Genomic DNA, 13,271 nt, shown 5'->3' with positions numbered 1-13,271 from the left:
GCAGAAATTTCAAAGTAGATGGCGTTTTCAGATGTGCTTAGAGATGTTTAAGGTAGATGAGAAGCAAGTAGTGTTCTAACCCTTAGAACACCAGGTACAGAAGTAATCAGGCTTGGGCTGGCCATCTGGCAGACTGAGCAACTGCTCGGTGGGCTGCTGGCAGACAGCGCCCCGTATACACCTGATCTGCCACTTCAGTAGCAGCTGGATATGTCCGACCACTTACTACAAAAGCAAAAAAAATGGTAGCGTGTGGCTATGATACGATTGACAGCCATGTCTCCTTTTATTAAAAGTATCACACGTGGAAAAACTGCATGTAAAAGTTGTAGCTATTCAGCCAGCGCAGAAAGGCTTAAATTAACATTTCTATTGCTATAGCAGATCCTTAGACATGTGCCAAGTGTGTTCATTATTTTTTGTCTCTACAACCGATAAATAAAGCAATCATAAATGTTGGTGCAGCATCATTTATTTTTAATAGGAGAGCTCCTCGTTCATTAATTTCATAGAGCCCCAAGCACAATAAACAGCTGTGTTCTGAACTTTGGTATGCGGGATGACCCCGGGAAGAAAGAGAAATGGAAACGGCTTCACTGCAAGTAATTCCAAGGGGCTGGAAACTTGCACAGAAAGAAGTCACTTCATTACTTGTGTGACTTAGATTTTCCATACACTTGTTCTTGCGAAGGTCTAAATGCTAGACAGGGGGGGCAGACTCTATTTATGCCATGGAATACTGCCCTCTGCTGGCTGAATTCAAAACCCGTAGGTCTTATGTTAAACCACAGGTTACTTTTTATTCCATGCACTGTTTTTTGGTAATGTCGCATTATATTCAACCACAAACTGCATTAGAGCAAACAAACTATGCCAGGCACAAATAATAAAAATTAAAAGTTATTTTGGTTCGTAAAATGCAAAAAGGTAGAGTAGAAACAGCCTTCAAGAAAACAAAGGGATGGTCTCCAGCTGTAGAAAATAAAATGCTAAATGTGAATTAAATTATATGAAATAACATAGAGCCTCCCGCTTTGTACAGATTCCTTTTAGTTTTATACATCATAATTATTTCCCAGTTGTGTTTTATTTGTAAAAAATGACTATATGCTGTGTTTTAAACCTTCCTAAGGCAATTTAACTATATTTAAAATAGAAGAGTCCAATTTCCTGAGAAGCCGGGTTTCTTCTGAGGATTGTGGGCGCTGATATTAATCTCTTCTTCTTTCCATTTTTCCACCAGTTATTAAAATAATCAGAAATGTAGAAGAGGAGATGAATGCCATGATGGTGCTCCTCAACCTTTCAGCAAACATCTTTATAACTTCTCTCTTGCGTATTAAAATATTAACAACATATAGGCAATCAGGCGGATAATGAATGTAAAGTTGATTATTGGTTATATACTATTTATAATATTTGTTCTTTTTGTTTCCTCCCACAGTTTAAATCCATAATGTTGCCTGCAAGAATTCCTGCTCTTTGCCTTCTCCTGTTGGCAATATCCAATGTGGAACCTTACAGCCCTAACTGGAAACCAACCTGGCCCAATTTCAAAGTTCCAGTTGTTCTTCCCCAGTCTACGTCAGGTTTAGAGAAAGCCCAGTTTGACGCAGTGCCAAGACTAGATGTGGCTTCATCTTGTGGCCCGGACTGCCACAAACATTCACCGATGCCAACATTTGAGGAACTTAAAGAGTACATGTCCTACGAAACGTTGTATTCTAACGGGAGCCGTACCTTAACCAATGTAGGCATTTATGTGCTTGGCAACAGGGTTGAATCGGAACAAAGCACTGGTAAATCCCGCACCAAGAGACAGATCTATGGATATGATAGCAGATTTAACATATACGGGAAAGACTTTCTGTTGAATTATCCTTTTTCAACATCTGTGAAACTATCCACCGGCTGCACTGGAACTCTGGTGGCCGAAAAGCATGTTCTCACGGCAGCTCACTGCATCCACGACGGTAAGAGTTATGTTAAAGGAGCACAGAAGCTAAGAGTGGGGTTCCTAAAACCCAAGTATAAAGACGGCGAAAAAGGACTTAATAAGACAAATTCGAGAACTCCTGATAAGATGAAGTTCCAATGGATACGTGTGAAAAGGACACATGTTCCGAAAGGTTGGATCAAAGGCAATGCGAATGATATCGGGATGGATTATGACTATGCTTTGTTGGAGCTCAAGAAACCCCACAAAAGAAAGTTCATGACGATCGGTGTCAGCCCCAGTGGTCGGCAGTTACCAGGCGGGAGGATCCATTTCTCTGGCTATGATAATGATAGACCAGGTAATCTAGTGTACCGGTTCTGCGACGTTAAAGATGAGACGTACGACCTTATGTACCAGCAGTGTGACGCTCAGCCCGGTGCTAGTGGATCGGGGGTCTATGTGAGGATGTGGAAGAGACAGAAGCAAAAATGGGAAAGAAAGATCATCGGAATATTTTCCGGGAACCAATGGGTTGACAAGAACGGTAACATGCAAGATTTTAATGTAGCCGTGCGTATCACGCCACTAAAATACGCTCAGATATGTTTCTGGATCAAAGGGAACTACCTTGACTGTAGGGATGGATAGTCATCGGCTGTGTCCTTACTCCAATCTAATCAGAAAGACCTCAAAACAATCTAGGTTGATGTTTTGATCTTGACAGTCCACATTTAAACCAGCAGGCAAATGCCTTCACTTACAAGAGATGAAAAGTTATAAAGAAAATGCAAACTAAAAGCAGATGAAAAAGAACCGTAGAACAACAAGGACTCGGGTCAACAAGTAGAAAGGGAATAAGAAAGTGCAATTAAATGTATGTCTGCTGGGGGAATAGATTGATACTGAATACCGATTTTAGGGACTGATAACGTGCCAGACTCAAGTTGCTCTCATAACAACTTGCAATAACAAGTTGCTATAATACGGATATCCACCGGACGGAAGGACTCAATGCTTTGATCTTGGCTTTACCTCTCCTTGGACACATTTCTGTAGACATAAATGACCTTGTGTTCCAATTATTTAAGCCGGAGGTACAAGAAACAAATCGATCCCTTGAGTTCCCATTCTTAATGCCTCTTACAGCCACCTTTGCAGAAGCGCTAATATCTATTTTTCTATATAATTGCAATTCATGTCTGTTCTAGATATCAAGCATGTGGTTTCCTACCCACGAGGCATGAGTTTTCTATTGATTGTTTCCTGGTGGTAGGGAGACATAAATATTTAACAACTCAGGCTAGAGCAATCCTGAATAGACCGTGACATTCAAGTAATCAATGATCAGTCATAGCACCCAAAGGGTTAATCGTTTCTATCGTTTTTAACCTTTTCCTCTTTTTGAACTATACAGTTTACATGCAGCATGTCAACTAAATGACGCTGTTATCCCTTAATGTCTATATTAGGCAGATTAGTCAATGTTATCATCCAGTAAAGGCTACTTTTAGGATTAAATCCATATGGGAACCAGAAATTATGGGCCTGTGTCGGAGGGTGCAGGGCTAGACATACCAACAAGTGTGGTAAGCCACAGGTGGGCTAAATTGGAAGGGGGGGCAGAAATAAGAACCACCCAATCCAGAACTGAAAAAGGTCCCCCAAAAAACAGCAATCATCTGCCATACCCAGAGCCACCAGGTATGTCCAGTTACGTTCCCGGTTTGGGAATCCTCAAATCAGCTGCTATCTTGCTGGAAAGACCCAAAAGAGTGGGGGTGTTGTGTGTTTTCTGAAATCTTGCAGAGCTCTCCATAAATGGTGTGCTTGGAAAGTCTGGACCCCAGAGCTCTTCCTCTCCAGCTCCTTGTGGGAGGGTTTAGGGTAAAGCTGTAAGTGTGGGTGGGGCCAGCACCCAGTAGGTGGGAAGTTATGGGGTGGGGAATTACAATTTGGAGAACAAAAGCTACCCTAGAGGTTCTGTAAATCTAGAGAGTTCCCAGGTATAAAAACTAGTGATAATATCCCAGCCACAAATGTCTTCAACATTATTTCTATACTACAACCCTACATGTTTTGTAGCGAACACAACCTTCAATTACAGCTTCAAAACACCTGTCAAGGGTAGGGTCAGTACTACCTATTTTAGGCTGACAAGTCATAGCAATTTATACAAATTGTCACCTCTGGGTTAGAAAAGTATAATTTAGACATTTATTTTAAAATGCTCCTGAGTAGAATAATATATACGTTTTAATATCTTGACAATGATTGACTACTAAATTAATATAAACCATTTCAATGAACAGTTTCTAAACTTAAGAATAAATGCACTAAAAACAGAACTGTGGTTTTACATTAAACTATTTTAATCACTTAAATTTTATTATTTTTCTATATTTTTTTATTAAATTAAACAAAAAAAAAAGTTGTTTTAAAACTTGCCTTTGAGGATGATAGATATAACTGATTTACAAAAATTTTTATGTTTTTGAAAATGTACTTTTGGAAAACAGCCTCATTATCTTCAAGGATGAAATGCTGCCGCCTCCACTAAAACCACATCCATTATGTTATATCATGATATACTCGCGTTTTCATGCTCTCACACTCCCATTCGCTCTCTCTCAACGTCTTCCTACCTTCTCCATCTACTCCTTTCGTGTCCCTGTCAACTTTCCTGCAGCTCTGCTTTTTCTCTTGCCTCTTCTTGTTCTTCTGTCTTCTTTCTTTGTTCACCCCTCCACAAATCTGGCCTCCCGGTGCACGTCAACAAAATGGTGGAGCTTCTGGGCGCACCCTCTTCCTCGATTGGAGCCTTTATGGGGAAGTGCAGTAAGAGGCCACAACAATGCAGATAGAGTGTTTTTCTGTGAATCTTTCTCCATGAATATATACTTTAACATGAACAAGAACATGCCTTGGAGTGGCAAATTGCCATCCTCGTAGGTGCCATGGACCCACCAGGACCTCCAAGTCATATTTAGCTTCCACTATGTTTTCTAGAACACTCTGTGCTCTTGGTGCTAGATTAACAAAATGACCACTAAGTTTATATAAATGACATCACACTGCCAATTCCAACATTGCCAAATATTATGCTAACTTGAGTCAAGAGGCTGAACTTGGACAATACTCCCTTGGGTCCCTCAGCTTCCTAATACAAGCCAATCAAGATTTCCAAGATGCTCAAATCAAGGGTAGCTTATCCTAATCCACCATCCAAATTTCTATTTCAGCCTCCATAAAGATCAGTCAGGTCTGTGCATAGGGGAGCTCAAAACCAGTCGGTGAATACTGGATTACCAGGGGCTTTGCGATGACATCCAACAGAAAGCGTCAATATAAAAGCAAACTATGTAGTTTTGCTTGGCAGAATTTTTTATGGTGCTTTGAATAGTGTCTTGCCAAAACTGTATATAGTTGCAGTACATGTTTGAGTTATGTTCTTAATAATCGGTGCATTTATCGGAGTTCTCAACGAGAACCGGCAATCTAAACTTGCACAATTACTACTTCTAGTTAATAACGACATGTTGCAATGTTTATTATGATGGACGTTTTGCCCACAGCACTTCTTTTGAATGTATAACACAGAACAAAAAAGTTATGAAATGCCAAAAAAATGGACCTTGTGTGTGTGTATTTTTTTTTGTATTTAAATTTCTTAATGTCTCAAGATATAGCATTTTTTGTTCTGAATGTGTGTCCTTCCTGTAAGATATAATATTTGCTGACATAAGCAATTCTGTAATTCATTTTTTTTTATATTTTGTTTTCATCCTGTTGGGGATAGAATAATAAAGATCTATTTAAGGCAAAAAAAACACAAAGTTCCATCAATGCAAATAAAAATAATAGTTTGCTTACCCTGTAGTTTCATTGTCTCTTTCCTGGGGGATCTAGAAATCTTTTGAATGTAGACTTTGAAGACGGTGTCAAAACAAAGCATCTTTTTTTTTCTATATCTGCATCTTCTAAAAAATACACATCAACAAATTCTTGTATTTTAACCACCGGAGCGTGAGAAAAACTGTCGGAATGCGGTTGGCATTTTGGTTAAGTATTATTTTTCTTTTAAAGCAGATATTATTTTGGAACTCATTAAGCTAAAGTGGCTTAGGGCAAAGATCAAAAACAATTACTAAATCTCCTTGTTTTTCTTCCTGTTCTAAAACATTATAGAGATTTAAGAAGAGATAGAAAATGAGCATCCAACCTCATTTGGGGATGAGGAATTCTATCCTGGACCTATCGGATGATAAGAATGAGGGTGCAGATAAGGGAGATACATACGAGTTCTTGTGTTTCACCCAATGTGGTGTCCGAGGCCTTCCATAGACCTCATTCCATGCTCCTCTCTTTAGTGATATTTAAACCTGGCGATGAAGTTGTATTAGTAGATGCCCCATTCCGTAGCCTCGTCCCACTGCATAGAAAACTCAAATGCACTATAAAATTTGAAGAAGATGAATGAAATGGTCTATACAACACATGCCCTAAGTCAAGGAACCATTTTCAAATGGCATTGGACCCCTTGGAAAACCTTTCAGGTTATAGCTGAAGAAGATACTTTTGAGGGCTTCTCCAACTTGCTCCATCAAGTTAGCAGATAAAAAGCAAAACAAAAATAACACACAAATAAATGTGATAGCATAGAAGATTGTCGAACCCGATGGATAATCAAGCAGTGTATAAAAATGATATAAAAGCAGAATAAATCGATGGGCCTAGGAGATTCCGTTACCCTTGAAGCACAGAACGGGCATGATTGGTTCCACTTGTTAAACATAAGAGAACATCACAAACATAATCAACTAAAAGTATAATAATTCATCAATAATTCATGAGGTGTTCAGATTTCTTGAACTCAGATATCAACATCAGAAAGAAAATAGAGTAGTAAATGTCCAGAAAATGCAGTATTTAAGATTATATGGCAATGAAAATCTCCATGAGAATCCCAATGTCCAAAACATTGTATATGAATGTTGTGAGTATCTTCAATTAATGCCTGAACATGATATTCACCTACAGTAAAGGGGAAGAATAAAGATGATAGTTCATATGGTTAACAGGTAAGGTATCCTCACGTAGATAAGTCACACGTCCTTAACCCCTTAAGGACAATGGGTGGTCCCTAAACCCATTGAAAACAATGCATTTTGAGCCCGTACATGTACTTTGTGGCTTTGTCATTAAGGGGTTAAGCAATGTATATTCCAATAATGTAAGCAGAGGGCCCATAAACATCACAATTAAAATAACATAGATTAAAAACAATACACACAGAGGGAGTGTAAATAACACATCACCCTGTACTATCTATAGTATCGAAAAAAAACGAATGGCAAATTAACCAAACCATGGAATGTTTTTGTGGAAAAAAGCCTCACCTACCATAACAACTATTACAATTGACACAAGGACCACATCGGTACATACCCTTTGATAAACTAAGCCAAGTATCAGCCCGTACACAAGCATTCGTTTTGTTATTGAATCTATTCTTAAGGTTGACAGATCTCTTGTAAGCCATAATAGCTTTTTTTTTCTTCTAAATATATGGCCAAGCTGGTTGTCCAGCTGTAATAAATGCCAATGTCTGTGTATAATATTTCTAACCTCCTGAGAGTTTTTCCTTGCTTAAGTAACTTGTTTCTCTTAGACCGAATCACCATATTGCTGTAATATATCATCACTATAACCCCTAAGGGAAGGAGCTCAACAGCTCGCTGCACAAAGACATTATCGTTAGAGACAATTCCACGGATACGCACCAGTTGGCTATATGGAAGACGTTCCTTCAATGACGGCGAGTGAAACCGTGTATGCTAGCACATTTATTTGTAGTGTTATTTTAAGGTATTTATTGTATTGCCCCATGAGGATAACCCCTTGAGGTCACAGCACCCTCTTTTCCTCTGCTTTGGGCATTTCTTTATGTTGAATATGTGTCTTCATGCCCCATGGAGTCACCAACAATATAACCTCAAACAAAAATACTAAATAAAAGGAAAGAAGAAGGCTCGGAAGCTCCGGCGGAGCAATTCTGTTGATGACCATTGAGTGGTGTCAATGAAACGTGAATATAACGACGCTTTGTGTGGCAGATATCTGAAACTGTTATGTTAGACTCATTACCCTGCCTTTATTAAAAAGTCCAATTAGCAGAAACGTGAACTTGTTTCTGATGGTGTTAAGACCACTTTTAGAACTTTGAACTGATATCATTGTTGATACATAAGACGCTTGAGTCCAGTATAATACCATACAATATAAAATACACGACAATACAAAACATTATACTGTAGTTCTAATCTATATAAATAATTTCATTATATGGTCCTGCGCTGAATACTTATTTACCTCCAGTGGGGAGATGATTGTAATTAACAGAAAATGTACTTTGCAATGTCGTGGAAGGCATTTGTCTGCTAATAAAGCAATACAGGTGCACCCGGAAAAAAAAAAAAGTTAAAACATACATAAAAGCATTAAAAATGTAGAAAATATAATCAGACATTTGCGTAGTCTTTGTAATTAAAATAGAGATCTTGCTTAAAAATGCAAAGAATTTGTATTCTCTGTATAAAAAAAAGGAGATTGTGAAACTAGCCTTTAATTGGAAAGGTTGGGAGCGTACTTTCTTTTTGTGATCACCCCCGTGAAGTGTAAGGCATGCCAGGAATTTCTTCTCAATTCTTCATCTAATCTGCCTTTTCTTATCCCCCCCTTGGTGGAATTCCTATTGAAACTGTATGGAGTCTTTGTCAAAGAGTTTACAGGAGCGAAATGTGCCAGCGGGGCGGACAGAGGCATTTAGAACTATTATAGCCAGTCTTCCCCTGGTCGTAGTATCATCTTTCCAGTGATTTAATAAAAATGCAAAACTACCATCAGAAATACCAAAAATAAATACAAACACATAATAGTTAATAAATAGTTCTAGAAACCTTCTTAAAACTAGCATAATGTTCACCTTTAAATGCTTTTCCCATTAGCGGTAAAACAAAGAAACAGAATTTGCGGGTAGATCATTCCCATTTGGCGCCATGTTGTTGTTCCTGCGCTAAAGACCTTAATTAGCCTTGAGCTTGCTTCTTGTGCTGCATTTAGTTCAGTAGGCTAGACAGAAGAGCAAAGGACAGCATATTGGTTCAGTTGTCCACCAAATCATTCTTAAATGATATTATAAAAACTGATCAGAATTACCCCATTGGGAGCATCTCTTGACATATATTATAGCCGCTGGTGAGCCTTACCCTGCACACGATGGAGCTACTGGGATCAATGTATCTGAAGAATAATTGCCATGGTTTACCTGTAGACCCCGTAACATCACCGGACCCTCTTTATCTCTTCTCCTATCTCCAAATACCCCCCCATCCTTAATAGATTGTAAGCTCTCTGGGTCTTTAGTACCAGCATGTCATAACATGTGTTAACCCCTTCGTGTCCAATGACATACCAGGTACGTCATGAGAAAAATGTCCCCCGCGGACCAATGACGTACCTGGTACATCTTAGGAGTTAATGTTTGTCCCCTATGAGAGTGATCAATCAATAAACTATGCAATGCCCGGCTTACCAGTGATTTTGTCCCAGCTGCCATAGGCAGCTTCAGGGACAAATCACTATAACTATTAATCCTCGGATATTATTTGTTGCTGTTTTTTGTCCCAGGTAACCCAATGTGCAGCATCCATCCCAAAATGTGCCTGAGGTGAAAAAATAGAGAAAAAACCCTACAAAATTCTGTGTTTCCATTAGATTTGTGTCTGCAGTGAGTCGCCTAGAAAGGTAAGTGGGGTTTAGGATTAGTTTTACCCCCAAAAGCATGAGGTGCACCTTTCTGGTTCAACCATAATCATGCACTCTCATGATTCGGGGGTCTCTTTTGAGTTAAGTGCTCAGGAGAAGTGGGAGATAACTCTTTTGTGTTTTTATTCTTTAATGTTCCAGCATGCAGCACCCATCCCAAAAAGTAGTTGAAAGGTAAAACGGTGCTGTGTGCCACCTAGAATGCCTAAATACATTTTGTTTGTATTTTCTTTTCATTTTCACTTGCTATGTGTGTCTTTATAGACAAAACTGTGAGAAATGTGGCTTAGATTTTTTTTTTTGTGTTGTTTTTCATACTAAACCATGGTTTGTGTACAATAATTAATATTTTCTTAAAAGCCCTACTAGTCCTGGAAAATACAAACAATATAGAATTTGTGGGGGCGCACTAAATTGGTTAGTGGGAATACATAGCACAAACTCTCTATTAAAAATTCTCTTTTTTTTTGCTTTTTGAAAACATTGTAAAATAACATTGGTCCTTAAGGGGTTAATATTGCAGTCGGTTTTGGGTATTGCCAATATTAGTTTTGCGAATGTTCACTGTCCCTTATTGTAACAGCGCGACAGAACAGATCCGCACTCTTATCCCTCCATAAATAAAAGGTAATATTCATTGTTCCCATAAGGGGAGCTCATCCGACTTTCCAATTGAAAACCAAACTTACCCTTGGTACAAAACCCCCCCAGTTATTTTCAATACATTATGCATATATTTGCACAAAATACTGTTTTTCCCTACCAGGGATTAGCTTTGTTGTCCTCTTTAAAAGGGGAACTGACACTGCTAAGGTAAAATCCTGACACTGGAACAAATTACCTTTGTTATCATTAGTTTTATTTAATGATCCATTTTAAGTTACACAGAAATGTTTGAGTCCCGTTTCAGAACAAATGGTCTGCCTGCCCAAATGACCCCACACACCACCAGGATTTTCTCTTCTACTCGTTGTACTGTTTAGGGGCAAATATAGCACAGACAGGCTGTATGGGGGCATTGACAAGCTGTTTAGGTACAAGTAAGGCACAGACAACTTGTTTGAGGACAAAGATTGCACGGGCAAGTTGTTTGGGGGAACTGACAAGCTGTCTGGAGACAAAGATGGCACAGAAAATATGTTTGGCGGTACTGATAAGCTGCTTGGGGACAAAGATGGCACAGACAAGCTGTTTGGCGGTACTGAAAAGTTGGTTGGGGACAAAGATGGCACAGACAAGCTGTTTTGGGACAAAGATGGCACAGACAAGCTGTTTGGGGCTGCTATGAACTACAGGTACTCAGTAGACAGATCACTCACATAATGCTGGCTGAGAATCATGTGAAAAGTGGTCAACAGTAGGTGAAATTACATATTTGCTGTGAACTACAGTCCCTATGCTTAGCCATTCTTATGCCTCATGCTTAAAGTCACCCTCACCAAGTTCCTTACCTTGGTAGGATGATGCGTGCCTCCTTGGTGGCTCCAGTCATTGCAGCTGTGTTGGGATGAGACTCTGCTGGCATCACATCTGCCTCTAATACGGGTATAACCTGTGTATTACACGCTCGTTTTCCAAAATGTGATAGCCGCCCTTTAATTTGACGGAGGAGGGTTCTCTCCTCATACAAATGGGGGCAATGAAATCAGAAACTTAGCTTCATTTATTAGAAAGGTATACCCAATCAGATCCTGAGAAGATTTAATATGTCTGCTCCCATGGTATACACATACGGTTGCTTTCTCATAAATATCTCTATGTTTTATTTTAATCAGTAAATGACATTACATGTGGTTATTAAGCGCACTGAACTATAAAATGCAGGATTCTGAAAAAGTGACAGATCTGCTTAACGTGACCCTGGTTCGGTAATTTAGACTTATCACTGAGTAGATATTAAAAATGATTTTTCATATTAGAAGATGTTACGTTCTAACAAATTGGTGCAAATGATTAAAATAACTACAGCATGAAAGGAAATTAATGTTTTCGGTAGAGCTAGCACTTTCATAAAGTTTGCCCTTTTTTTGGATACATTAATTAAGAACAAAACAACAGGAAAACACACTTTACCTTCCGCTAGGAGAATAGAAACAGGATATGATGGGGGAAAAAAAGAAATATTAAAATAAAAATTTTTAATATACAAGGAAAACACGCAGTCTCGCCTAACCGCAGACCGGATTTTTATCTCGAACAAGGTTAAAATAATCATCTGGATGCCAGGACGAGGAGACAATGTGCTTGACTTAAAATAACACTGAATTCTGTGCTTTATCGACCTACATGCAGAGAAGCCAAACTCCTGAAAAATGTTTATTTGAACAGACAAGCGGACTGCCAAGTTTTACTAGGTCCTGCATCAGTGGTGGGACTGGCTGAGCGATGGGTCATACTTTGAAGATGAGCACATCCTGGCCGCTGTAGCCAAGCTGCTGTTACTCAGGTCCCCAAGGCCAATACTCTACAGAGAAGTTCTATATCCAGCACATGGCTTCTGAATTATACCGAGCGACGAAAGTAGAGGAAGAACAAGATCAGGCCAGAATTCTACACATGACCAACTGAGCATACCTGGGAACATCCAGGGTTGCCCTTAAGTGCCAAGGTTTTTTTTTTACCCCAAATCTTAGGGTGAATGACATCTGAGCATTCCAATTAGGGCTTTGCTTACCGCTATATCACAGAGGAAATACCTGCTTTTATTCAAGCAACTTAATTCAGAATATCTTTACATCCTCACAGGGGTTGTTGGAACCATTTTTCCCCACCGTCGACAAGTTACCGCAGTAGAGTCTTTGTGATGGACCATGACAGGCTCATGGTCAGCTCATTTAGAAAGTTCACATGTGTACCGGAATGTACATTTTCCGACGACCGTGTCCCTGTCTCTTTTTTGCAGCTCTGTGTAAGGTAGTCTGGAGGTGAAGAGCCCAGTATGCAGGGTAAGGCACAGGGTATAGCAAAGGACAACTAAAGTTAGCTAAGGTGGACACCAGAAAAACAGCAAAATGGTAAAACAGTCCCAAGGTCAGGGGCAACAGGCAAACAAGCAAAAATCAAACGCTACATGGTCAGCAACAAATATCCAGTAAATAGATAAGGAAACGCTAGGTACTGCAGACAACAGGACAACAAGGAGAAGGAGAAGCTGCGTTTTAAATGTTCCCAGGGCTCGTGTCTGAGTAGTCGGGTTGTGACTCTCTGGGGAGGCACGCGTGACCGATCCAGGCAGCTGTGAATAGAAGGAGAGAGTGGCGCACGCCTAAGGATACATCCATCTCTGACACTGCGGAGTTAAGTAGTTGGGACAGGTCCCCATGCACAGGGGACGGCGGGGTATTGGGGAGAGGTGCTCCAAACAGGTGTCTGACACTCTGCTTCTTTTCTTGCCTCTTCTTCTTCTTTCTTTGTCAGGTTCTCTTCTTTCTTCATCTGCTGTACCACTGTCTGTGTCTGGATCATTAAATAATTATAGGAGTCAAGCTGTACCACTGTCTGTGTCAGA

At 39.6% G+C, this 13,271-nt stretch overlaps 1 protein-coding gene across 1 annotated transcript; it reads left to right on the top strand.

Moving 5' to 3' along the window:
• Window positions 1–1,456: 1,456 nt before the first annotated feature.
• On the top strand, window positions 1,457–2,587 carry LOC149280620 (serine protease 23-like). Its single transcript, XM_089500320.1, has one exon. It carries the CDS (start codon window positions 1,457–1,459, stop codon window positions 2,585–2,587), a length of 1,131 nt encoding a protein of 376 aa, XP_089356446.1.
• Window positions 2,588–13,271: the final 10,684 nt, after the last annotated feature.

The sequence above is a fragment of the Sceloporus occidentalis genome, unplaced genomic scaffold (assembly GCF_023333645.1).
Source record: "Sceloporus occidentalis isolate IW3139 unplaced genomic scaffold, rSceOcc1.0.p SCAF_151, whole genome shotgun sequence".
Classification (NCBI taxonomy): Eukaryota; Metazoa; Chordata; class Lepidosauria; order Squamata; family Phrynosomatidae; genus Sceloporus; species Sceloporus occidentalis.
Note: the sequence above shows the minus strand (reverse complement) of the source record. Positions and strands in the feature narration are given on the sequence as shown.